Raw genomic sequence first — 25,921 nt, forward strand, 5'->3', positions numbered from 1 at the left:
GTAGCTAAAAGAAAGAATTGAAGAGATAAATATAAAGTCATTTTCAGCAGTCACCAAACTTTGAACATCTGCCTTGCTACTAACAAGGAGTCTCAACAGATTGGAGGATTAAGCCCCTTGTCAAGGATATCATCAACATCCTAAAGGAAAGGACTTCTCCTGCTGGTGTGCATAAAGTTAAGAAGTGCCAACCATTAGGAGCACAACCTCGCTATATGGATTGCCTCCAACAACATTATTGGATGCATTCTCTCATACTGAGAATCCCACCCCACTTTCATTTACCCTCAACCCTTGTCTGATCCCCATGAACTACTCTGTGTTTTGTTAATTCCCTTTTACTCACGGGAAAAAGTCAAGAGACCCATAGTTTACACTTTCGGTAGTGGAGGTCTTGAAGTTTTTCTTTCTTTTGTTGAGAAGTTGGGAAAAACAGAGCCCGGAAAAGTTGTTTTTTCACTAGTCTGAATAATTGATACTGTCTTACATGAAAAATAAATTGGGCATTCGGCTATGAGAGATCTTGGAATATGGCCAGTAAAAAGATGAACATCTATATTGATATAATAATTATTGGTATGCTTTGTGGCTACTGTGCTCTTGCCGCTGCTTTTATAATGTCCTGGTTACCGACAGCTAAATGAAAAGGATGGTCTAAGATAATAAATATGACAGAAGTTTCTATTGCCCACTATGGTTGTCCAAGTTTAGCATTATTAATCTTGCTTTACTTGTGGGGTTCGGGTAGACTTTGTTCTTATCTTTGCACCTCCCATTAACAAAGAATCCTCACATTCACCAAACTTATCTCAAACTTAAATGTTCTTTCCTTTTTGTTCTACCATACGCGTGAAGAAAAGCACACAAAATGCCTCTCTCTCTCTCTCTCTCCCCTTTTTCTTTTCTTAATCAATTGTTTGCATATTGCAACCCACAGGTCCCACACTGCTTGTATGGTTGTAGAAGCGACCATTTTCAAAAGCTAAATTATCAGGAGGGTTGAGTCACTCATGCACGACCCAATTGTTATATAAAAAAAGACTCAAAAACGATTGAAAAGAGGCACAATACTTTTGAGTACTTGGAAATCTATGTAACTTTTCTATTGATTTAAGTTTCTACTTACAAGTCTCGGAGTGTGAGAATCTGAGGAATAAAAAGGGAAGAAACATCTGGAAGTGCAAAGAGTATGTCCCCTTAACCATATCCATTTAAAGGCTCGGAAAGACACATAAATGCTCTCTCATAGCATAGCTGTGTTTGCAGAAGCAGAGAGTCGGTGAGAGTCTGAGAGACCCCACCCCCTTTTTCTTTGTCCTACCGCGTTTGCGCAAATGCTTTTCTTTCTCTCACTTAAAAGCCTTCCAACGCAAGCACGTTACAGTCTAACAAATGGATTCAAATCTTTGATCCATCTAAAAGAACTATCCTAGCCTTTATTGGACACGCTGACCTAAAGTCCATACTCATCTATATAGCCTTTACAGATATATATATACACCTCTTGCCTAGCTCCTCCTGCGTATTCATTTATCATAGAATTACTAACAAGATGGCTTCCTTTATTTGCTTCCTCTTCTTTCTTATTTCATCTGCCACTGCTTGTGATCGTTGTGTGCACCAAACTAAGGCTGCATATTTCAGTAAAGCTTCAGCACTTTTATGTAAGATGCAACCTTTGTTTTCCTCTCTTTCCTCTTGTATTATCGCGTTTGTTTGATCAAGTTCATTGTTACCAATATGGTACGAAATGGAAAAAAGTAAGATTGACCCAGACGAAGTTTTAGAGAAATATTAAGTGGGTCATTCTTGTTTTGTGGCTTTGATGCAGCTGGGGCTTGTGGGTATGGTTCCTTGGCATTGGGTTTCAACAGTGGACATCTTGCAGCTGGTATTCCTTCCCTTTACAAAGATGGAGCTGGTTGTGGAGCATGCTTTCAGGTCTGTATAGTCTATAGATAAACCTTATTTCTTTTGTTTGAGAATGCTTTTGCCTACCTATGTTTTGATCGGAGCCACGCTCGTTTGGCAGGTAAGATGCAAAAACACAACTGTTTGTCGCAGAGAAGGGGCTAGAGTGATTTTGACGGATATCAATCACAATAACCAAACAGACTTTGTCCTCAGCAGCAGAGCTTTCATGGCTATGGCTCAAGAGGGTATGGGCCAACACATTTTGAAACTTCGGATTGTCGACGTAGAGTACAAGAGGTAAGGATATCTCAGATAATCTCAGATATTTCAATATTAGCCACCACTTCTAGGCTAAAGAATCATAAACAATAGATGAATTAACTCCGGATGTGGGCCACCTAACACTACGGCCTCTGCAAAATGGGCCAGAAATGTCCCCTTAGACAAAAGCCGAGCACATTATTGTTCGTAACGGTCTAATATGTATTCATTAGAGAATCATATTGAACCTGCATCAGATGCTTTAGGGGGGAAAAACGCAGCACTAAAATCCAATCTTCTTGGTTGCATAAATCAGGATACCCTGCCAATACAAGAATCAGAACTTGGCATTGCGAGTGGAAGAATCAAGCCAAAAGCCAGATTACTTGGCAATCAAATTTCTGTTTCAAGGTGGCCAAACAGAAATAGTAGGTGTTGATGTAGCTCAGGTGAGCCAAAAAGCATAGCAACATGACTTTTTGTTAAACTAAAACTGTTCAAATGTATATAAATAACCATAAACTGATGCAACATTGCTGCAATGTTCCTAGGTTGGTTCGTCGAACTGGGGTTTCATGAGTAGAAATCATGGGGCAGTCTGGGACACAAGTAGAGTGCCATCTGGGCCACTGCAATTCCGGTTTGTAGTAACAGCTGGGTACGATGGGAAGTGGATCTGGGCTCAACATGTTCTTCCTGCTGATTGGAAGCCTGCAGGAGTATATGACACTGGAGTTCAGATCTCTGATATTGCACAAGAAGGTTGCTCTCCATGTGATGATGGGACTTGGAAATGATCAGGCAACTCGGCACGGCTAACTAGTGTGCATGCATTACTCTTGATTAAGGAGTGGTTTGGATTCAGAGAGGAGTTGTGAATAATAAAATAAAAGTTAAATTATTTATTATATTTTGTGTAAAAATTTGACAAAGTTATTTTAAAATTTGAAAAAGTTGAATTGTTTATTATATTTTGTGTAGAAATTTAAAAAAATTGTAATGATAAGATGAGATGAATTGAGGTGAGTTAAATTGAGATGTGTTAGAGCATCCTCATTAGTTTGGTCAAAATTGAAGGATGGTTAAGATTTAGATAACTTGTACCAAAAATACTTCACATTGAATTGAGCATCTCCAAAATAATTTAGATTTCTGATACAGTGATTGATCAAATATAGAAAATCATAATTGATTCACCAAATATAGAAAGTGAATGGCTAATCTAATGTAGAGATTGAATTTAAATAAAATAGGTAAATATAAAAAAATGTGATATTAATTAAATTTTAAAAATATATTTAACCAAAGAATGCTCTTACGAATATAAATTAGGCCTAATTAATTTAGGAACTCAGGGAATTATAATGCAAGAAAAAACGTTAGAGATAACTTTTAGACAACTACTGCACAATCTGTCTATGTGAAACAATCATATCAGAATAAAATAAAGAGTAATGATAGGCTGCTGCCCAGACCATTGGGCGTACTGATCAGACAAAATTCTTCATTTTTTTATTATTTATTTATTTTTCTTTTTATATTTTTTTAATATTTTTAAATATTTTAAAAAATATATATCAATATATTAATAGTTACATTCTTAATAAGTAAGTAAAAAAAATTAAAAAATAAATAAATATATAAACAGTCAAAATGAGAAGACATACTAACACTATTCTAAAATAAATGGCAGCGTCACATAGGCAGGTTATGTAACAGTTATGGTTCTATCATTTACCCATATTACAACTTGGAACTGCTTTCAATTAGTTTGGGAATTTTAATTTTTTTTTAACAGGACAGGTTTCCTGTCTCGCATACAAATACAATGTTGTTGATGTTGTCTAACATATTTCTTTCAATCTTGTAATAATATAACCGTACTCTCTCTCTCACGTAATCTCTCGATAGCCCAACATTTTAGGTGAAGAGAAAAGCTTGAGGAAAACGCCACGCTTGAATGGTCTCTAACAACTTTTTGCACCGGCCACCTTAAATTAAATTCATTCATTTATTGGTGTCAATTTCTTTTCCTACTCCAAAAGATATCAATTGATGCATTCCCATCGAGCATGTCTGTCTCTCTATCCCGCAATGTTTAACAGGGTAAAATTAAAAAAAAAACTTTTATAGGAATATAAATTAATGTTTTAAGGATAGGTGGTATATGAGATTACATATTATTTGAGATTAAAAAGTTATTGCTTTTTATAATATTTCAATAAGCTCCAATTATATGCATTCTATTGAGACAATACAAATAGTATCAAAATCTATTCCAATAAAAAATGTGAGACTTGATCACCCACGACGGATTGGCTCAACGAGTATGTCGGGAATATAAAAAGAGATGGACTGAGGCTGATTTATGAAAAATGTGCATGTTTTGTAACAAAAAAAAAATTGGAAAACAACCTCGATCATTTTGTTCTGCATCACTCATTGTATCTTAATAAGAAAAAAGAAGATATTTTTTTCATGACTCATGTAGACATGAACAAAGTTTTAGCATTTTGTTTCTAAACTGTGAAAAAATAGTGAATATGAAATCTGAAGATTTTTTGCATGATTACGAAAAAATGCTCTGAGTTTGTTTTGATTAGGTGAAGATGCTCTGAATCTGTTTTGATTACGTGAAAATGATATGAATCTATTCAGTACTCTGTTTCAATATGATGTGGCATATGAAAACCTTTGGCATAACATTCTGATTATGTATCTGGTTCTGATTCTGCTCTGTTCTGATCTTATCACGGGTGTAAAACTATGGTCTATGTTATATGGTTGGTACCAACTTCTCTGTCTCTAAGTGCACCTATTTTGGAAACAAAGTATTTTTCTGTGTAGTTTTTCATGTGTGCACACTTAGGACTCCGAGAATAATAAGGGAAGATTCACTTTTATCTCTGCCTGATTTGGCCATCGGGATAACACAACCCTACCACGGGGGGTTTAAATATGGCCTTTGTTCTGATATGACAATAATGTTTAGTTATGCTATGCTAAATTATTTTTGAATATGAATGTTTCCAAAAGTCTAGTAGGTTCTTTTATTCTTACTTCCGTAAATTCTAGTTGGTAAAGTATTTCCATAAAGCATCATTTTGACTTGTAACTCTCCTACAGTATTTAATTAATGTTTATTTTGAGATTATTACATATACACCCCTTAGTGTTTAAGAAATGACTGAATTATTTTTGGACTGACTATTTTTTCGTGGGCTCTTATCTACGGGCTTAAGTCTTATTTTGTTACAAAAGATTAACAAGTTATTTTTAAATTGGACTAGACTTCATGTTTCAAATTAGGCTTAGTTTAATTAAATAAGTATGTTAAACCATTAATCTTTATTTTAAAGAAAATATTATAAATTATTTATATTATTAAATATTAAATTTTTACTTGATTTCAGTAGTAAATACTAAATGGTTTAATTATATAATGAGTCTTATGAAACCAGTTTCATTAATATCTAATACATTTAAATACAATATGATTTCCTACTAAATTATAATATGTTATTAGTATTTAAGTAATTTAAATATTAGGATTTATTGATTATGGTATTAAACAAAAGATTTATTTGACTATCTTTTAGATTGTGAATTTAATTAAGTGGAATATTAGTACATATTATTCCTAGACAGATTTAGTAATAGTTAATAATGCGTATAGGTGACGAGTTACATAGTGAGATTCAAGAAAAAGCACAATAAGATAAGTAATTTGATCACAAATTAGAATCATCACAGTTCAGCTTATATATAAGTATTATTCAATCCAGTTCATCGACAACCATTATTTATGCACCACTCATGTCATATGCAAACATGTCATCCAACATAACATACGATTATGTCATTCCGCATCATGTTCAGATTCAGAAATTATAATTATGTATGTATTATGTCATGCGTCTTATGTGTATAAGACACGTAAGCTATATTAAATTCAAGTGCAAAATAAGATTATATCAGTTAATAAGATGGTCATTCAAATGCATGGTACCAATGCAGTTCAGTTTCAGGGTCGATGTGCAAGCCACGGGCTCAAGTGTGGTCCACCATAGTATGCTATAATACTATCAGCGGCTCCCCTTGCTACAGCGGGACGTGGGGCCAGTGTACAACCTTGCACACAGGGTTAAGTGTGTTAGTCAATCAGATCATTCAGTTAATTCAGATAAATCAGTCATGCTAGCATAAGTATCAATATGAACAGTCATGAATTTTAAGCTCTCAGCATGAAAACTTTTATGAAAACCTTATATTTATTATGTTTACGTTGTAATGGATTTCTTGCTGAGTTTTCAATTCATTTTAGTTTGTTTTCGTATTTGTTAACCACCCAGGTGAGAATGATGAATAAGAGCAGACATGCCAGGATTAAAAAGATCAATTGATTTAGTTTCAGACCTTCTAAAATAAAATTGTTGTTATGTCATAAATATTATTCAATTTATTCATTTAAGATCTTGGAAGATAATTTATTAGACAGTTTTTTTACAAAATAAATTCTAAGTTCATTTATTAAAAATGAGATCTCTTGTCGGGTTTATTTTATAAAAAATACGTGACACTCCTAACCTACGAGAATGGGGTGTTACAAGTTATTAGGATGTTTTGATGACTTTGTGGTGTCTTAGATTAATTATATTGGATATATGATTTGAAATAATGAGTTTTATGTTTTATAGAAAATTTGTAGTATATATATTATGTGGTTGGGAGATGATTTTAGGTAATAGTCCGGAAGGGTTTTGCTATACAACCTTCACCACACTCCACACTCCATATTATTTTAAATTTTTAAATTTTTTAATATTTCTTTTAAATTTTTTTTGAATTTATTCCTTTTAAATTATTTCAAATTTTTATTCATTATTAATATAATAAATATTTGATAAATAAAAAAAATATAAAGTGTTAAGTGTAGAGATGTTATAAAGATTTATTCTTTGATAAAATAGAATTTTTCATTCCCGTGATCAGATATGAGCATAAGCGCATACACTACAACTCTTTTTTAAAAAAAGAAAAGAAATTCTGACTACTGTGTCTAGAAAGTAATAGTTTGAATACCGGAAACAAAGTCATTTGCACGATCTCTATGATGGTTTCAGGTGCCGTATAAAACAGAACGATCTGTACAAATGTAGGAAGTAGGTATGAATCAATTGATCGAGCACCATTATCATCACTTTAAGCTTAGGTTGGTGGCAAGAGGCATAAATGTCGCATCTTTGACCAACTCAAGTTTTTAGTATTGACCCAAGTCAATAATTTCTTATATATTATTAGTGTTATTATTATCAACACCTTTATTGTGATGGACAGAGCTTAAGGGCTCGTTTGGATATAAAGATAATATTATCTCATTTCATTTCATTTTAATATTAAAATTTTTATATAAAATATAATAAACAATTCAACATTTTCAAATCTTAAAATAAAAATAATATTTTATTCGACTCATCTCACTATCTAAACTAGCGCTAAATTTATTTTCTCCTGTTATGAGATAAATTAATGTTCTTTATATGGTGAATCCAATAATTAATTTTGGCTTGCCTCCCAAAATTTCAAAAAAGCAATATAAATTGATTTTAGGGTTTTCTTTATTTATAAGGTAGACTTTGTAAAAATGAGTTCTCCCTTCCAAAAGCTATAATTACATCATATAGAAATAGATCAAATAACTTGCCAGTGTCGGGGAAATTTTGGATGGGCCTAGGTCCGGATTTTGTTTGTTGGGCCGAACAAAATTAAAGGCTTTTGTCTCTTCACAAATTAAAGATGTCTCTGTTGATGAAGATAAAGGCCCACTGAAAAATGATTAAGGAGAGGAGAAATTATTAATACAAATTTCGTGTAGTTCTTTTATAAAAAAGTAGACTCCATCGTATAAACGTGTAAAAAATTCAATTTTTTTTATGGGATTCATATTTTTATAAAAATCTTATATAAAATTTGTGTATTTAAAACTTGTACCTAGTATTACTCGAAAGAGAGCGCATGTGAAAGCTTTTGCAAGGGAGCCTTTTGGGCCTCTGAGTCTGAATACAACAATTAAAGACTTGTGTGAAAGCTTTTGGTATCAGCAACCTTCCGACCATACTCCGATCGTTCTTGAAATGGGCCAAATCTCATGACTAAACCTGTTGGGTAATCTTTATCTCATGACTTAACTGGTGAAACCAGCCCCATTAGCCCAATATGGGAACTAAACCAGTTATTCAAAAAGCACACTGACTTATATCTAAGGTATCTAATAGACTGATATATAGTACAATGGGGTGTCAAATCGTGTTAATAAGTTTTATTTGTATAATATCAAGATATGTATATTATATTATATAGATCAATCCGAACACGATCCATTAAACTTATTGTGTCAAAATTTCAAATCCTAACACGACCGATTAACATAACGGATCATATCATTTCAACCTGTTAATGAATACTATGAAATAGATTAATACGACACGAACCAATCCGTTTCAATCAATTTATGTAAATAGATTGAACATATCTGAAATTAACCCGTTTGACCTAATTAAATTTATCATAATTTTATATAAATGTTAAAATCACAATATCTATAAAAAAAATATTAAACTAATTACAAGTTTAAAATTATAATCCAAACAATAAAAATATCGAAATTAAAATTTAAATAATTTTACTTTTAGATATAAAGATATAATTGTAACTTTAACTTTCCTAATGAATCATAAGTGATTGATCCATTATCAACTCACTAAATAATCGTATCTTAATGAATTAATATTTTTTTACCCAAATTTATTAATACTAAACTCAAATTCGTTATTAGTATATTGTGGCGGGTTAATTGATGGTGTCAATATATGACACGTGTAAATACGGAATGTATAACACGTGTTAAACATATCAACATCCTTTTCCCTCTTTCAAAGACTCATTTACTGTTCTTACTGTAGCACTGAGCCTTTACACCTCACCCACGTGAATACGTGAAATTTAGGTAAATGTTATTTGCAGAATTATAGAGTAGCCTCGTGTATTTTTTTTAAATAATAAATATAAAATTTTTCATTTTTCATTTTTAATAATAAATCTCAATTTTTTTAAAAAAAATATATACCATTTGTACAACTTATAGGATTACTCACTTTTTATGTTCGGATATATAAACGATTTTATTTTATTTTATTATTATATTTTTTTAAAAGTTGTATCTAAAATATAATAAATAATCAACTATTTTAAATTATAAAATAATAATAATATTAAAAATAATATTTTATTTAATTTTTAAAAACAATCTCATTTCATCTCTCTCACTATCGATTAAAACATAAGAAAAGAACTTGCTAAAATAACAAACTCTAGTTTGCTGAAATAACAAAAATAGCTCCCTCTCTCTAGAAAAAACCTCTCTATTCTCTCTAACTTCACACAAACTCTAGTTTTAACGAAAGGGGTGGGAGCTTCGGTTCCTCCCCCTCTCTTTTTCTTTTCCCCTCCCTTCTCTTCTGTCCGTGCTAGTTTCTGTATAGGTTTTTTTAGTTTTTAGTTGTGTTTTTTCGGGTCAAACAAGGGAGAATTGCCATTTGGGTGTTTCCAGTCATCGGCTTTCAACACGCGCCACACCAGGATGATGCTCAGCAACTGATTTTCAAGACCACCGAATCCGACATCCATCGGAGTGGAGCGTAGCCCGCACGTGCGGAAAGAAGTTCTAAATCTCATCGGCGAGTGGCTATCATGCACCACTGAGGAGCCCTCTGTCGACGTGTCCTTCACGCGCCTCTGCCGTTGCACTGTGCACTGTTCATTCGTTTTATTTCAGTGTTTTTTATTTTATGTTTCTTGTTGTTTCGTTTCATTGTTTTGTTTTTTGTTTCGTTATTTTTTTGTTGACCAGAGTGAGGTGTTGAGTTTTTGGTTTGAACGTAATATGGGGCAAGAGCTGTTTGAGAGTGGCGAGCGATGCTACAGCCGGTGGTCGTACGGCCAGTGTTCGTGCGTAGGTGCCACCTGTTCAATGGAGGCTGTGTTTGTCTGTGCATGAGCTGGGTGCTCGTGCCATCAGGGTTCGAGATGCCGATGCTTGTGGTGGGCGTTTCGTCTGGGGTCACACCAATATTTGTATTTTGTAGTTGTTAGTGTGTTTAATTTGTAGTTTTTTGTTATTTTTATAGTTTTTTATAAATTAAAAATAGGCTATTAGATTTAGTGTCTATAATAGGATCATGTATTCTTCCTCCCTGTGCGGATAGAAGGGGCTTTTAAGTTTTGTTTTTATAAAATTATTTTTTCTATTAGGAGAGAGTTTGTTGTGAAATTAAGATAATATTTATCATAAAGAAATTCGTGTGTGAAGAATATCTAGAATTGATGCGTAATTAGTTTATGGTATAGTTTTTCATATATTTAATATTATAATTGTAATTTCGAATCATTAATAAAATGAATTTGTTTCTTAAAAAAAACATAAGGAAAGAAAGGAAAAAAATAGCACTGCTACATCTTTCGAGAGATGTAATTTGAAAGTTCACCGAATAGGTAAAAAGTTATTTTTTATTTCTTTTACTTCATGAATTTTTTTAATTATTATAAATATTTATAAAAAAATAAAAAATCTATAATATTATTAAAAAATACTTCTTTAATAGTTAAAAAAAAAAACAAAAACTCTTTTGAGACACATTTTCGAGAATTATGTTCAGGACATTTAGCATTTCTGGAATTTATTAACCGGGGCCTACCTGAATCTTTAGTTATCACCTCTCTTTACTCTCTGGTCAGGATGTGCATTAAATGGGAACGTGCTACATGAACGTGATATCCGGCCATAACCGGATCCGGATGTTAAAATCCGGGCGGTTATCCGCCCGGATTAATCCGGATTTAATCCGGGCGGATAACCGGATTCAATCCGGATATCCGGATTGTAACCGGATATCCGGATTTAATCCGGATCCGGATTATAACCGGATTTAATCCGGGTTTATTATTATTTTTTTTTTTTAAAAGACTTTAAAACTTAAAAAAATATTTTTATAGCACTTAGTTTTTTTTTTTTTTTTTAATTCTGATAATAAATTAACAAACAAAATAAATAAAAAAGCAAAATAAATAAAAGTGTAAAACAAATAATATTGTTGTTACATCACAATGCAAGATATAAATTTACAAAAAATAAAAGAAAAAATAATACATCACAACTAATTAAACTAAAATATAAATTTACAAAGAACAAAAGAAATAAATTTACAAAATAGACCAAATGCAACCCATATTCCCTTTGGATCAGCAAGCATGTTAGTGATGGCTGCATCAATAGCATCTTGATTTTCCTGTCTTGCTGCTCTGGCTGCAAGCAAGACAACTGTGTCTTTGTCCATATCTTTATTAAAAACCTGTGCATATATGAGTTACTGTTAGGATTATTAGAACAAATGAGGGAATTGAATTACTAGGATCTTCTTAGAGTTCCATGCACAGAAATTCAGAAGCTTCTTATTGAAATCAGAAAAGTGAATGGTAAATTGCTACGTTTTCCAATGGAAACCAATGAAAATAGCTAAATCATAAGAAAAAAAAAAGAAGAAATATAATAAAAATCAAATTTGAAATTTAGTTGAATTGTGAGAAAAGGCTAGAGGAATTAGGAAGACTTCTATGTTTGAGTTCTTCCAAAGCTGGACTGATATTTATTTGGTTTATTTTATTTTTTGGATTGTCATACAAATTAGTACCCTATGTTGGCCCGTTGGGTATATATAAGAGAAGTAGACACATTCTAGAACCAGCCTTTACAAACTATTAAAAACATATCCATCTTTATTTCAGCCTTGTAAAGGCAATACAATTAAAGCTGAAGCCATCTCAAATAAATAAATAAAAACAATTAATATGAAAGAAAATATAGGTTGATTTATTTTTGCACAAGGATTCCATATATATTCTTATGATACATGGAAGGATCTTAATTGAAATTTGGTTCTTTCTGAGATGGGAAGGAGGAGAATGTTGAACCATGGAGAACTGTGATGGGCTAAAAGATTATCTCGAGATTAGAGAAATCAAACCATAAGAAATGGGTCATAAAATCAAGATAGATTAATCGAAAGCACCCACAATTGATAAACCAAAAGTTTTAACGAGAGAATATACAAATCAAAAATCACAAAATTAAGAGAGGAAGAGAACCAATCCACTAGATCAGCACTCCTGTGATGCAAAAGCAGAGAGAGAGAGAGAGATGGGGGGACAAAGTGGCTACTGCGAGGAGGTGACGAAGCGTGTAAGAAAGGGCCTTCAGGGCAGTTTGTGAGATGTATACATAGGCTAATGAGAAATTGTAGGGTATTGGGTTGGGGGAGAAGAAACAGAGCAATAAAATTGACAAAATTACCTTTTAACGGTGACGAAATTCGCTGCAAGCGTATTACCCAGCTGCAGAGCTATTGTGTCGACCCAAGATCGCCGTGATATATCGCCCCAATGCGGTAAAAACATTAACCGGTCCAAACTTAATGTGACAACAACACATTTGACGCAATTAATTAGTTATCGTGACATTCTTATGATCGCCACACTAAAATGGTCAACTGCTTGCTGTTGCGTCAAACATACATGGCGCTACAAATATATTGGACGCAAAAAAGGGTAAATGTTGTAGTGAAAAGAGAAAAAATAAAAAAGCTCACACCACCCAGCTCCATGACATGACATAAACACGACAAAGTAACACATACGAGAGTATGATCATGTGTTGGTTGGCTATATCATCAACAAAATTATAATTACTGTGAGTTTTTCTTTTCTTTTCTTTTCAGAAACTCATAATCTCTCTCCTGCCTATCATTTTCTCTCGATGGTATAAAATTACTTATCAATTTGTGCTCTTTCACATGAATTTTGGACATCTAAGATGATCGCTAGATAGGCAGTGTATGTTACTACGTAGAGCACTTCCAAAGGCCACGTTTTGGGAGCTGTATCAAAAAGATACACACCAAATTTTTTTTCAAGAGCTAAAAACTGTTCCAATCGGCCAATATACCCAAGTTTTTTTTTCTTTTTTTTTTTAAAAAAAAGGTTTCATGCAAAGTACTGAAGAATAGCATCATAAATTCACAAATTGAAAGTTAATTTACTGGTTAAGTGTCCGAAATATCATAACAGCAAAGGTTATATATAAATATGAAATATCTTTTATACAACCAAACATATATGAGAAGATAGTAGTCCCTATCAAACTTGGGTGTTTTATCATGTTTGGTTTGATATTTTTTTCAAAATTTTTTAAAAAAATTTCAACTTATACCCAAAAACATCTTTTCATTAACAAAAAATTTATATTTCAAATTTTCCTATTTGCTTTCATCACAAAACTCAATAAACAATACATCTTAAAAAAAATTCAAAAAATCCTCACATTCTCAAAGCTTTTCACAACCAAAGATACCTTAGTGGGAGAATCTGTCACTTAGAAGGAGATAAAGGAGAAAGAGATTGGGAAGGAAATTGTACTCTTTAAGGTTTTATTTATTTATTTAGAACACAAAAGAATAGCCCACTCCTAAAGCAACCCAAAAGATTAAAACAACTTTAAATAACCTTTTTGGCCATTGTGTCATAACTTCACTAAGAGCTTTCAAGTCCAAACAATGCTAACTTTGATTCCTCTTTTCCTTCGTAGAGTCACTTAATCTCTCATATACACATACACATACACAACAGTTAATCTCTCATGTGGCATTTGTATGTGGCCTAGAACATAATTGAGTCTCATTATATGTGCTGTTATGTTCACTTTAAAAAATAAAAATCATGTGCCAGCTGATTCAAAGCAAGACTGTGGACAAGTAGTACTCATAAAGTCTTAGCTAGCTCGATCTAGATTCAAAGCAATAAATACAATTTATTCATACTCCTACATGCACTTACAATGAAATATTCATCAAAACCTAGAATAAGGTAAAAAACAGAGTATAAACCAAATCCCATGTGAAAAAAAGATCAAATGAAAAATAATATAAACCAAACAAACAAAGTATTACATAAAAAAGTGATTAAAACTAAATCTCATGTGAAAAACAAATCAAAGGAAAAAATCCACTAATAAGGTATCGAAATAAGCTTACAGAGCAAAGAAAAATACCTTAAGAGCTTACAGAGAGAGAGAGAATATGGATGGTAGCCTCCGCGTGTCTCACCTAGATGCGCAAAGTACTTCGAAGTTTTTGTTTCAGTGTTTCGGTGAGGTCGAAAGACTTGAGAGAGAACAGAGCCTTGAGAGAGAAGACCAGAACGGATTCGGGGATTGGAAAGACTTGAGAGAGAAGGCCAGAAGGGACTTCGAGACCGAGAGAGAAGGTGGATTCGAGAAGAATTCAAGACGAGAAGGCAGATTCCAGAAGATGTCGAGATGAGAAAGCGGCTTCGAGAAGACGGATTCGAGTGCAAACCCTAATTCGGATTCGATGCGAGAAGACGATAAACAAAGGGGCGGATATTTTCGTTTTAAATGACCCGGTTACGGATAACCGGGTCACATAACCGGATCCGGGATATTATTAACCGCCCGGATACACCCGGGTTTCCGGGTTCCGGACCGAACCGGAAAAAAAATCGGTCCGGATGCACACCCCCAACATGAAGTAAATGCTATGTGGAACCCACTCAGAGACCGACAGTGACAGATTGAAGACCAAGACAAACATATGTGGGTTCCATTCTCATGGGCAACAGCCAATCGTGTCTTCTTATTAGAGGTGAGGTTTCTGTGTGGATTACGATCATCCTTTGTGGTTCTGCTAGCCCCATTCTTGAAGGTAATGATACCCTTTCAATGGGTTTATTTTTCTTTTATTATTAATGTTATATTTTAAATTTTTTATTTTTTTAAAATATTTTTAACATTTTTAAATATTAAAAAAAGTTAAAAAAATATATAATTTTATTAATAGTCAGTCACTTGACTATTAAATAAAATAAAAAAATATAAAAATATAAATATAAAAAAAATAATAATAAAAAGAAAGTAATCTTATTATTTTCCTTCTTTTATATTTTCAGTGTTGCTAATCTTGATTTGATGCAGCGGGGCTCTGCACGTGTCCCAGCCGTCAGATTATGATTGCGTGCGTCTGATGAGACAGAAGACTCTGTAGAGGTCTGGCCCTCTGGGGTGGTGTGGATGGGAATTCTGTGTTGAATTCTTTTGGTTCATCAAGAATGTTTGTGTCACAAAAGTGAGAATGAAACCACTACGTTCTCCCACCAAATGCAGACACGTGTATTTGCAAGAGTATAGACTCCCCCACTCGGTCCCTATTGCTTTCTCCCTTCATGATTCATCCCTATCCATTCACAGTGCCCAGTGGTGCCTTTTCTCATTTTTTTCTTTTTTAATTTTGGTTTCCGTAAAGACTTTTCCTTTCTTTTAAGTTCTTACAATATTACTATTGCGGAGTCTATATATAGTGGCTGTTCCATTTCAGTAGTGGTGAAGCTTCCTCTACCAGTCTATCTTCGTTATATATTATTGTTGTGGTGCTTGCAAATTACCAAACAAGTGGCAAGGAATCCTGAGTGGGGGAAATGGAAGGAAAAGTTGTAAGTACAAGATTCAAGAGAGTTTGCGTTTTCTGTGGCAGCAGTACTGGGAACCGAAATTGCTACAGAGATGCTGCCATTGAGTTAGCCCAAGAGCTGGTATTTAATTCCCTAATGATTCATGAAACTGAATTACCCCTTTCTCTCTGTGATTTTGCATCTCTTCTGTTGTCTTCAACTCTTTCTGAGATGTTTTGGGCATGTGCATGTAAAGGTATCAAGGAGACTGGACCTTGTGTATGGAGGTGGGAGCATTGGGCTAATGGGGCTGGTTTCACAAGCTGTGCATCGTGGTGGGGGAAAAGTTATTGGGTACAATCACTTTACTATATCTTCACAATTTTGGGACGTTGGATGTTTGAAGTTAATCTTTATTGTTCCTTTTCACATAGCTTAAACTTTATTTTATTTTATTTTGGATTATAGGATCATCCCGAGGACTCTAATGTGCAAAGAGGTGCATAAAATTCCATTTTGGTTTTCTTTTGAACTAGTCAATGGGTTTTTCCTTTTCTTTTTCATGTTAATGGTTTAAAGTTTGGCACTTTCTTAAGGTTCACGGTGTCTCTAAAATTGTTTGCATAGTTGTAATGTGGTTTCAAAGTTCAGAACTTTTTGCGTCATGGTGCGTGTCTCTGATCAGAATTAATGCTTGTGTATGGTGGGGTGGAGCCACAGATAACGGGTGAGGCGGTTGGAGAGGTCAGGCCAGTAGCCGACATGCACCAAAGAAAGGCTGAAATGGCCCGCCATTCTGATTGTTTTATTGCCCTACCAGGTCCTCTCTCTCTCCTCTCTAACAAATACTAGTAGATTCAAACTTTCACTTTACCCTTTTTGTTCCCCAAATAAACAATGGAGTTTTGTGTCATCACATTGGTTTCAGGTGGGTATGGAACTTTGGAAGAGCTTTTGGAGGTCATCACCTGGGCCCAACTCGGTATCCATGACAAGCCTGTAAGCACACCCCTGATTAGTGATTACTATAAAAAAAAAACCCTTCGGTTGTTTGGCGTTCTTCTTTCAGACCCTAAAATTTTCAACTCCAATACCATATATACATAGGTGGGCTTGTTAAACGTTGACGGCTACTACAACTACCTTCTCACTTTCATTGACAAAGCTGTGGATGATGGCTTCATCAAGCCATCCCAGCGCCACATAATAGTGTCTGCTCCAAATGCCAAAGAGCTCGTTCAAAAACTTGAGGTGGGGATCGAGCTTCATTTTTTCACGTTGTTTAGGTTTGTGTCTGTTGATGTTGAAGCTTTTACACTGAAAAGACAACGGCCTGGCATTTAGAGGAGGAATCTTACTGTCTTGGTGTAAATGATGACAATATTTTGATGTGATCAGGAGTACGTGCCTAGCTGTGCATGATGGAGTCATGGCCAAGCCAAGGTGGGAGGTTGGGTTCCCACAACAGCAGCAGCAACAACAGGTGGAGTTCAATGCCACTGCTTTGAGACTGAGATAGCTCTATAGAGAGATCAGACGAGCTAAAAAAAAAAATAAGAATAGGATGGGGAAAAGAAAAACTGCTAGGCTCTTTGTTCTGCATTTATTTTGAGTCATATACCAACCATGCCGTGGTGATATGGTAAAGTTGTTTGATTGACTAAGGGGAGATGAAAATTAGAACCCAACCCATAAGGGAAAAAACAGAGAGAGAGAGAGAGAAGAGAGAGAGAGGAGGAAACTTTGACAAAAAAGTTGGGTATTTTTGTATGTTTCTTAGAAAGACAGGCGTAATCTGGCATTCCGAGTTAGGTTATAAGCATTGTTTTTTTAGCCTTACCAAGATAATATAGAAGGAACAAGAAGTAAGATCCAAATACTATCAGCAGAAGCAGCCATTCTTCCCATTTTCTTGTCCCCAGAGCATGCATGCCTCACTGCTGGGTGTTACAGTGTTTTTTTTTTAAAAAATTAAATGTACAAGTCTTTTATAAAGATCTAGACTCCATTAAAAAAAAAAAAAAAAAGTTTTTTAGTAGGATATTATTTTATAAAAAGTTATGCGAAGATTTATACATTTAAGGTTTATATATATCATTTTTATTATTATTTTTTTGTCTCTGCCAATTTTTAAGGTGGTGTTGTGGGAGCTAGGTGTAATGATTTATTTGGAAAAATAACAGGACACCAGGGCTTGTTTAGAATATGGGATTCTCATCCCCGTTCTATATCTTCTCATTTCAATTTTAAATATCGATTAAATACTTTTTAATTTCAATTTTTTTATCTAATATTACTTAATTATTATAATTTTTTTAAAATTTTTAAATAAAAGCACAAATAGTAATATTTGATTTTTTAAAATTTTAAAATAAAAATTATATTAAAAAATTACTTTTTAATAATTTCTTAAAATAAAATATACTTTTTTACAACAACTTAGCGGGATTTATTTATTTATTTAGATCTTGTACGATTTATTTTTTATTTTTTTATTTAATAATTAAAAAAATAACTATTAATATATTGATATTTTTTTATTTTTTAAAAATGTTTAAAAAATATAAATAAATAAAATGAGATTTAACCAAGAGCACGCCCAGCCGTACTGTTGAGCGGCACCCTACCCATCTTGAGCATATAAGTGGTGGACGATTGGCCTCCTTTTATCCAGCACAACTGATTTCACGAGGGATGAGAGGCTAGTGCGTACCACTCCTGCACATGGATTTTGAACTGTACCCGGTGGCTCATTTCTGGTGCTCCTGAAAAGGCACCACAAAAAGACACAAGAATTGGAGAGGGTATTGATATGCAAAATTTTACTCATTACTTTTACAATACATCATAATTTTTTATTTTTTCCTTTTATTAAATGTGTGATATATATGATGAGTAGAATAATGTTAACGTTGTGTTTCACGGGCTTGAGCAACTTTACGTCCCAGTTGTTACGATGTGAATTTTTTAAAGCTCCTGACAGTGTTTCGGTGCGGCTATACAATGGCAGTTCGTATGCCCATGGTGGTGAATGGGAAATAAGTGCAAAAAAAATAAACAGAAATGACACAAGATTTACGTGGTTTGATAATATGCTTACGTCCACGGGATTTGTGGAGAGAAGTCTCCAATATAATATATATATGTTTATAATCACTCATAGATCCTCATATCTCACAGTATAGAGAAGTTGGAGCTCTTCTTATCTATATATTTCCATCAATTCATTCGTTCAGATGGTCTCTTTTTCATCAGTTTAGAATAAGTTCCCTTTAATATTGTCTGAGCATCCCTTCTTATAAGCTTGTCTAACCCCCCGACTGTACATGCCAGCCTGCCTTTGGTAAATCTCCTTTGCGTGATCTCTTTACCTTCTCTTCTGACTCTCTGCCACTTTACAGTCCTAATATCTCTCTTATCCCCCTGACATGTGCAGTCTTCATGTCTCACTCATATCCCTTCTATCCTCCCTGACATGTGTAACTCTCTTTTTATCTCACTCACGTTCCTTCTTATCTCTGTATGGTCCTCTTTTTATCTTTAATAATATCTTGATGGGCTGAACCCAATTAATGAGCTAGTGCTATGGGTAAAATGCATATGTACTCATAGTACTCTTGATATATATAGGTGGCTCCACTCGATGGTTATGACGGAAAGAAATGACTATCTCATAGATCATTTGAAATCACCTGATCACGGAAACCTCCCCCGAACCCCTGATTCATGGGGCAGAAGCCCCGAACAGCCTACAAGAAGACCTACCTTAACCAACCATCAAAACATGCGTCTTCCAAGCTGTAATTAATGCCACCACAGTCGAAGAAACTCCAAAGCTTGAAGAGTTTCAAATCCAATTTTCTGATCCGCTTATTATATACTTCGTCCAAATGGCAGTACTGCTTTTTAAAAATTATTTTATTGATCAGTTTTGAATTATGGTTAATTCAAAAGCCCATCAGTTGGGTCTTTTCGGCTCGATATTATTTCATGTACACCAAGCTAAGACGAACATAAATTAGCTGCTCGATGGGACGAATCCTGGCTTTCTAAAGTTCTTGACTTTGTCCTTTAATTAAAAAATAAATAAAAGTCTATTTATAATACGCCAGCTTATTGACACATCAAACATATAATACGGAGCTATATTTATATTTGATGAATAACATGATCATGAATTAAGCTTTATATTTCTAGTTCGAGTAATGTTAGAGAGAAGTCACTATAGCAGTGCACATTTTGTACTCACTGCATAGTTGCTTCTAGTTGATTGTTCATAACATTCACTTGGAGAGATATGTGGTCTAGATGATGTCAAATTATGTGTGTAAAATAGATGCTCTCAATAATAACTTCTATCTATATTTATTCTTCTAATTCTGATCATTTTATAACTGTAACGAATCCCACAACAAGTAATACATTAATTAACATGCACACTAACTTGCAAAGTTTTGAATTTTGTTTCATATTAATTTTCACCAACGATACTTTTTTCTTTATAATGTTTAATGGATGACCATTAATTAACACGTGCAATTGTAGCTACACAACCGCATTATATATTGTTCCAAACACGGTTCTGTTTGATAATCATCGTGTCTTCCCACTAGACTTAAGACATATTACCCTTTTTTTGTTTTTTAATACATTTAGAGGGATGATGATTATGTCAATCAGGCCACAAACTTTTGACCTAAAGTCACATTACAACTAATGAAGTTTCGTGGATAATAAAAATATATAATGGCTGGTGGAAGGGGTATTTATGGCCTCAAAGGAATAAACTCATGTGTTGGAAGGCCCAAATCTGAGGCCTTAAGAATCGAGTCAGATTTGTAAGCCCAGAGACTTAACTTATGACCACGTGGTGAATAATATAGAGAATAAATAACTAAGCCGATGGATTAGGAAAATTATCTTACCAATTTATTCGAGGGTATCTAAGATAAACTCTGGACTTAGTCGTTATCAATAATACATTTATACTCCTATAAATAACACATAAATGTAACGTATCTGTCATTAATTCATACATTTATATTGAGAACACTTCTCTCTAACTTTGGCATCGGAGTTCCACCATGCATCCCGCGCTGCTATCTCATCTGTTACAGATCATCCGTGCAGCTGGTATTGTAAAACTAGTCATTTACAATGGGTAACTTGGCTTTCTCCTACTAGCCCTAGAGATAAGTGTGGGATGGATGGATATTCATGGTGTTTCTATGTACCAAGCATCCATGGTGTTTCTTCGATAATGTGAGCACAGTTGGTGCCTACTTTCCTTTTGGTGATCTTGGGTTGGTCACTACAGTTACTCCATTCCCTTGGCCAGGGCATATGATGACACATGGAGGAGTACTGCGCCCGCCATTGAAAGCTTGTCCTAAGGCTGTGTTAGGGTGACTATTTAATATTTTATTATTATTTTTTATTACTATTCGTAAATCATCAAGATCAACTCACTATTTAAATATAGCCTAGACACACTCACAGTTAAGGATCAAATGCGACAGTTGGATACTAAAATAATTGAGTTATTTCACTGTTCATCCATACAACTTATTATGGAAAAAATAAAAAAGATGTTGTATGTGATATACGAAAGAAATGATAAGTAGAGTTATTCATGCTCAGAGCATTGGTATTGAATTATGTAAATACAAATAAAATAGATAATTTAGTTAATAGAAGATAAAAATAGCATGTATTGAATTATGCAAATGTAAATTAAAATGACTTTTAGCTACAGTAAATCATCTCTTGTGGTCATATTTGACCTTCACTGTAGCTTAGCCAAATCTATTAAACAATTATTTTTTCGGTCTGATCGCTCTCTCTCTTCCCACTACTAAATTGTATTTTAGTCGAGAAAATGGTCTACACCCATGTGCGTTCTGGTCCCATTCATTTGCTGGCAAGTATTAGTTCTATCAACCAGCCAAAAAACATAAATAAAGATCTACGGTTCTAACTTGTGCTGCAATTGAGTAGGGATTTTTTTAATTTTTTATATTTATACCTTGTGCTCGTCCCAGTTTTTTTTTTTAGATGAAAATGTAATAGACGTGTTTTTTTCAATAATATTGTATGAAATATTTAGAATGTATTTACTGTACTCCAAGACCTATCCACATATTTATCCAAATCTCATATTGTATAATATTAATATTTTCATATAGCTCTTAATTTTTTTTAAAAAAATAATAGAATAAAAAAAATGAAAAATATTATTAAATTTATAATATTTTATTATTTTTTTAACTAATATATAGATAATTTAATATGAGAATAAATTTTAAATAAAATAGTTAAATACAAAATTATGTCATATTATATAAATTTTATATTTATATTTACATAATTTAATGCTAATGCTATCGGGCAATGAGACTATATATTTCAGAAGGTCTAGAACATGATTACGTGTATAATCAAATAGTAGGCCTACAAAAGAGGTTCAGAGTTCATAGCTTTAGCCAGAGGAACTCAGCTTTCTTCAAACATTTGACCAATAATTATTAATTTCATTGTACTGAGTTTTCAAAGGCTCCCATTGAGTTTCTGCATGAATATGGTTTCTGTTATATTCTTAGAGAATTGATAATGGATTAGTTAAATGTTAATATAAATCTAAATTTTAGTTAGATATAAAAAAAAGCCTTCATATTGGATTAATCAATGGTCCAAAACTTAAAATTTGATGAATAGTAAATCTTAAGTCTTCTTCAAATATGACTAGCTACTATTCACAATAGAAATCAATATTTAATTATTTCATCACTTCCCTCTCTCTTTGAATGGTAAAACATGCATGACATGCATATTATTTCTAGTGATTGATAGAGTAGACACATTATTTCTACAAAACATGAAGATCTAAGAAATATATAAATTGTATTTACAAATAAAAAAATAAAAAAAATAAAAAATATTATATTATATTATTATTTTAATTTTATAATAGCTAGTCCAATGTGGACTCACCTAGTCAAAAATTGATATTATAGTCAAAAGTTAAAATTCTAACTAAATTTTAGACTTGACAATAACTAGACTATTGCCAATACTCTTACTAAAGTTCTGAAAAACTTCATCTGGCTTTTGGTTTTCCCATGCATCAATGAGTGAGGAGTAGCTTACCCTGACCAAAACATCTGCTAGATTTGACTGTTCAAGTGAGATCAGCTGGTCTGCAATAACAACTGAATCTCACTCAACCATGAATGATCTTTTGGTATCTGTAAAGTTGGAGACCATTTTGTTTGTGCTACAGTCCTAACTCCTAAGAACATTTTTATTGATTTGGTTAAAATTTAATGATAGCTAAATTTTACCTAATATGTATCAAAAAATCACTACATTAAATTGGGCGTCTCTATAAAATTTTAGACTTCTGCTACAATAATTCTCTAAATTTATAGGTGAACAGTAGGTTAACCAAAAATTAAAATATTCAATTCTCATTTCTCTCACAAAATATTTAGATATTATTTGTAATTAAGAAATTTGGTTCGATTTATTATTATTAAATATAAAATGTGATAAAAATAAATTAATTAGTTAATATTAATTAGAATATTAATTATTAAGTTAATTATAATATAATTATTATTAATATTAATTTAATATTTAATAAATGTGATAAATATTAATATTAATTTAATTAGAATATAATTATTATTAATATCAATATTTAATGTTAATTTAATATTTAATAAATGTAATAAATATTAATTTAATTTAATTAGAATATAATTATTATTAATATTAAATTGATAGAATTATAAAATGTGATACAAATAAATTAAATAAAAAAATTATTAAATTAATAATATTTTATTATTATATAGAGAGTAAATGATTAATCTAATGTGAAGATTGAATTTAAATGAAATAAATAAATATAAAAAGTATGATATTAATTAAATTTTAAAGATAAATTTAACCAAACTACTGAGAATGCTTTGAGCCTGTCACTACAAACCAAGTGATTGAAAACCTAAGATAAAAGGATGCAAATCACAGGCTCTTCCTCGTAGCTAGCCAAATAGCCCCCAATAACTCCCATGCTAGGGGCTTGTGTTGCTCAAACAGTATATGCATATAGTAAGGGAACATGATTGGCAGACTGATCTGATCAAGAATCCAATAAAGGTAAATTTAAGTTCAGATTGTTTTACCAAGTTCAAACGAGTTTGAAATGACTATCTTCTATAAGAAGAGCATATGGTAGACAAAAGTTTAATTAAAAGTAACTTTTTTTTCATATTTATTAACAGCATTTTTAGACAAGATCCTCATCATAGATAACTTAAAATAAGATTGAGTAAAGGTGTTGGACTAGTATTATGTGTAAGAAGCATAATTAATCAGTAGATCACTTATTTTTACATTGAAAGGTGGCCCGAACCTTGTGGGATGGTTTTTTCACGAGAACTAGATTGTTATGGGTCATGCCTTTTAGATAGTGGATTTCCTTGTAAGTTAGAGAGGCCTTTGAGGCAACTCACAAGTGGCAACGATATGAGAAATGGTTCCTAAATATATATATATATATATATATATATATATATATATTAGTGTATTTGACGGGAGAAAAATGAGAGAAGTTTGGAATATTATGAGAGAACAATGAATGAGCATAAAAGCCTTTTTTTTTTTCTTAAATGGGCAAGAATTATTGTTTGTAATGGACTAATGTCCATCATCTTCTTTTTTCGACTGTAAACTCTAAATAGATTATTTTTGTGTATATTTGAATAAAATTTCATGATTACCATAAAAAAAGAATGTCGTTCATGAGTTTTGCTACACCACTTCCATCACACTTTATATTTTTTTAATTTTTAAATTTTTAATTTTTTTTTAGTTTATTTTTTTAAAATTATTTCAAATTTTCTATTCATTATTCATATAATAAATATTTAATAAAAGAAAAAAAATTAAAATTAAAAAAAATGTGGAGTGTGGAGTGTGAAGTGTGAGGAGGTTACAAAGATTTAAAAGTTTGGATTCAAAATCCACCTCAACTCATCATTACAATTTTTTCAAATTTTCTACAGGACGGTGCTACTTCCTTGTAGGGAGGTCACCGAAACACTAAATAAGTAAAAATAAAATTATATTTGTTTTTTTATATATTTTTTTAATTCATTAAATATTTTTTAAGAAAATAAAAATCAAAAATTTATTTTAAAACATTTACTTAACAATTAAGTAAATAAATAAATAAAAATTCAATCCGTGAACACTTCTTACGTAGAAAAAGCATTTCCCTTTTCCGCAACTCTCAAACTGATCACAACACTGTTGTTGCAGTTCAAATAGTGCATGTAACTGTAAAATTCGTTTCAAATTTTGTCTCCCAATTTTAAAAACATAGAAGGTATTTATAATTATGAATTATATAATTATTGTATAATTATTTTTAAAAAAATAATAAAATATGATATATAAATAAAAAAATTAATTTTTTAATAATAAATTTTACTTTTTTTTAAAATTATTACACGACGTTTAAGTATTTCACGATTATATATAAAATTATTTTATTTTTTAAATATTTTTAATTATTTATTAAAAAAATCACAAATTTATTAAAAATCATTTACTTAATTGTTAAGTAAAAAGGAAAAACCAATCTCGATCAATTTGAAGGACACCATTCTAGAGCCTCAACCCCGTCATTTTCCTTTTAAGAAAAAAATTATAAAAAGGTGCATTTTTCCGGTAGACCCATAGGTCTTTGTACAAAGGTACATTTTTTATTTGGAAAAATATATGCATCTGCTCCACACCGGCACACACTCAACCTATTGAGTGTAAAAAAAAAAAAAAAAGTGATGTAAAGTGTGTGCCGGTGTGGGGCAGATGCATAGCATTTCCCTTTTTATTTACTTTCTCTCACTTAATCATATTCGGTTCAGGTTGGTTTGTTTTATGGGCAACGCTACTATGCCTCCCAGCGGTAAACGCTGGCCGTACCGCTCAGGTTTTTTTTTTTTTATATAAATATTTTTAAAAAAATATAACAATCTATTTAAAATCACTTCTTTAGTTACTAAGTAAAAAAAAAAAATTGACCAGCATTCAACTAAGGTGGTACAACTGTGAGGACAGAGTAGTGTTTTTCTTGTTTTATTAACAAATTTAATTCATCTCAAATTAA

General features: G+C 32.3%; 1 protein-coding gene and 1 pseudogene across 1 annotated transcript; both read left to right on the forward strand.

Annotated features, from left to right (window-relative positions):
* The first annotated feature begins 1,405 nt into the window (after positions 1-1,405).
* LOC109006647 (expansin-like A2) lies at positions 1,406-3,328 on the forward strand. The gene is made up of 5 exons (XM_035686303.1): positions 1,406-1,664; positions 1,832-1,941; positions 2,033-2,211; positions 2,492-2,624; positions 2,727-3,328. Exons 1-5 carry the CDS (start codon positions 1,553-1,555, stop codon positions 2,970-2,972), a joined length of 780 nt encoding a protein of 259 aa, XP_035542196.1. The 5' UTR covers positions 1,406-1,552; the 3' UTR covers positions 2,973-3,328.
* A 12,340-nt stretch (positions 3,329-15,668) lies between these two features.
* LOC109006646 lies at positions 15,669-17,725 on the forward strand (annotated as a pseudogene).
* The last annotated feature ends 8,196 nt before the right edge of the window (positions 17,726-25,921 follow it).

The sequence above is a fragment of the Juglans regia genome, chromosome 16, assembly GCF_001411555.2.
Source record: "Juglans regia cultivar Chandler chromosome 16, Walnut 2.0, whole genome shotgun sequence".
NCBI classification, from domain to species: domain Eukaryota; kingdom Viridiplantae; phylum Streptophyta; class Magnoliopsida; order Fagales; family Juglandaceae; genus Juglans; species Juglans regia.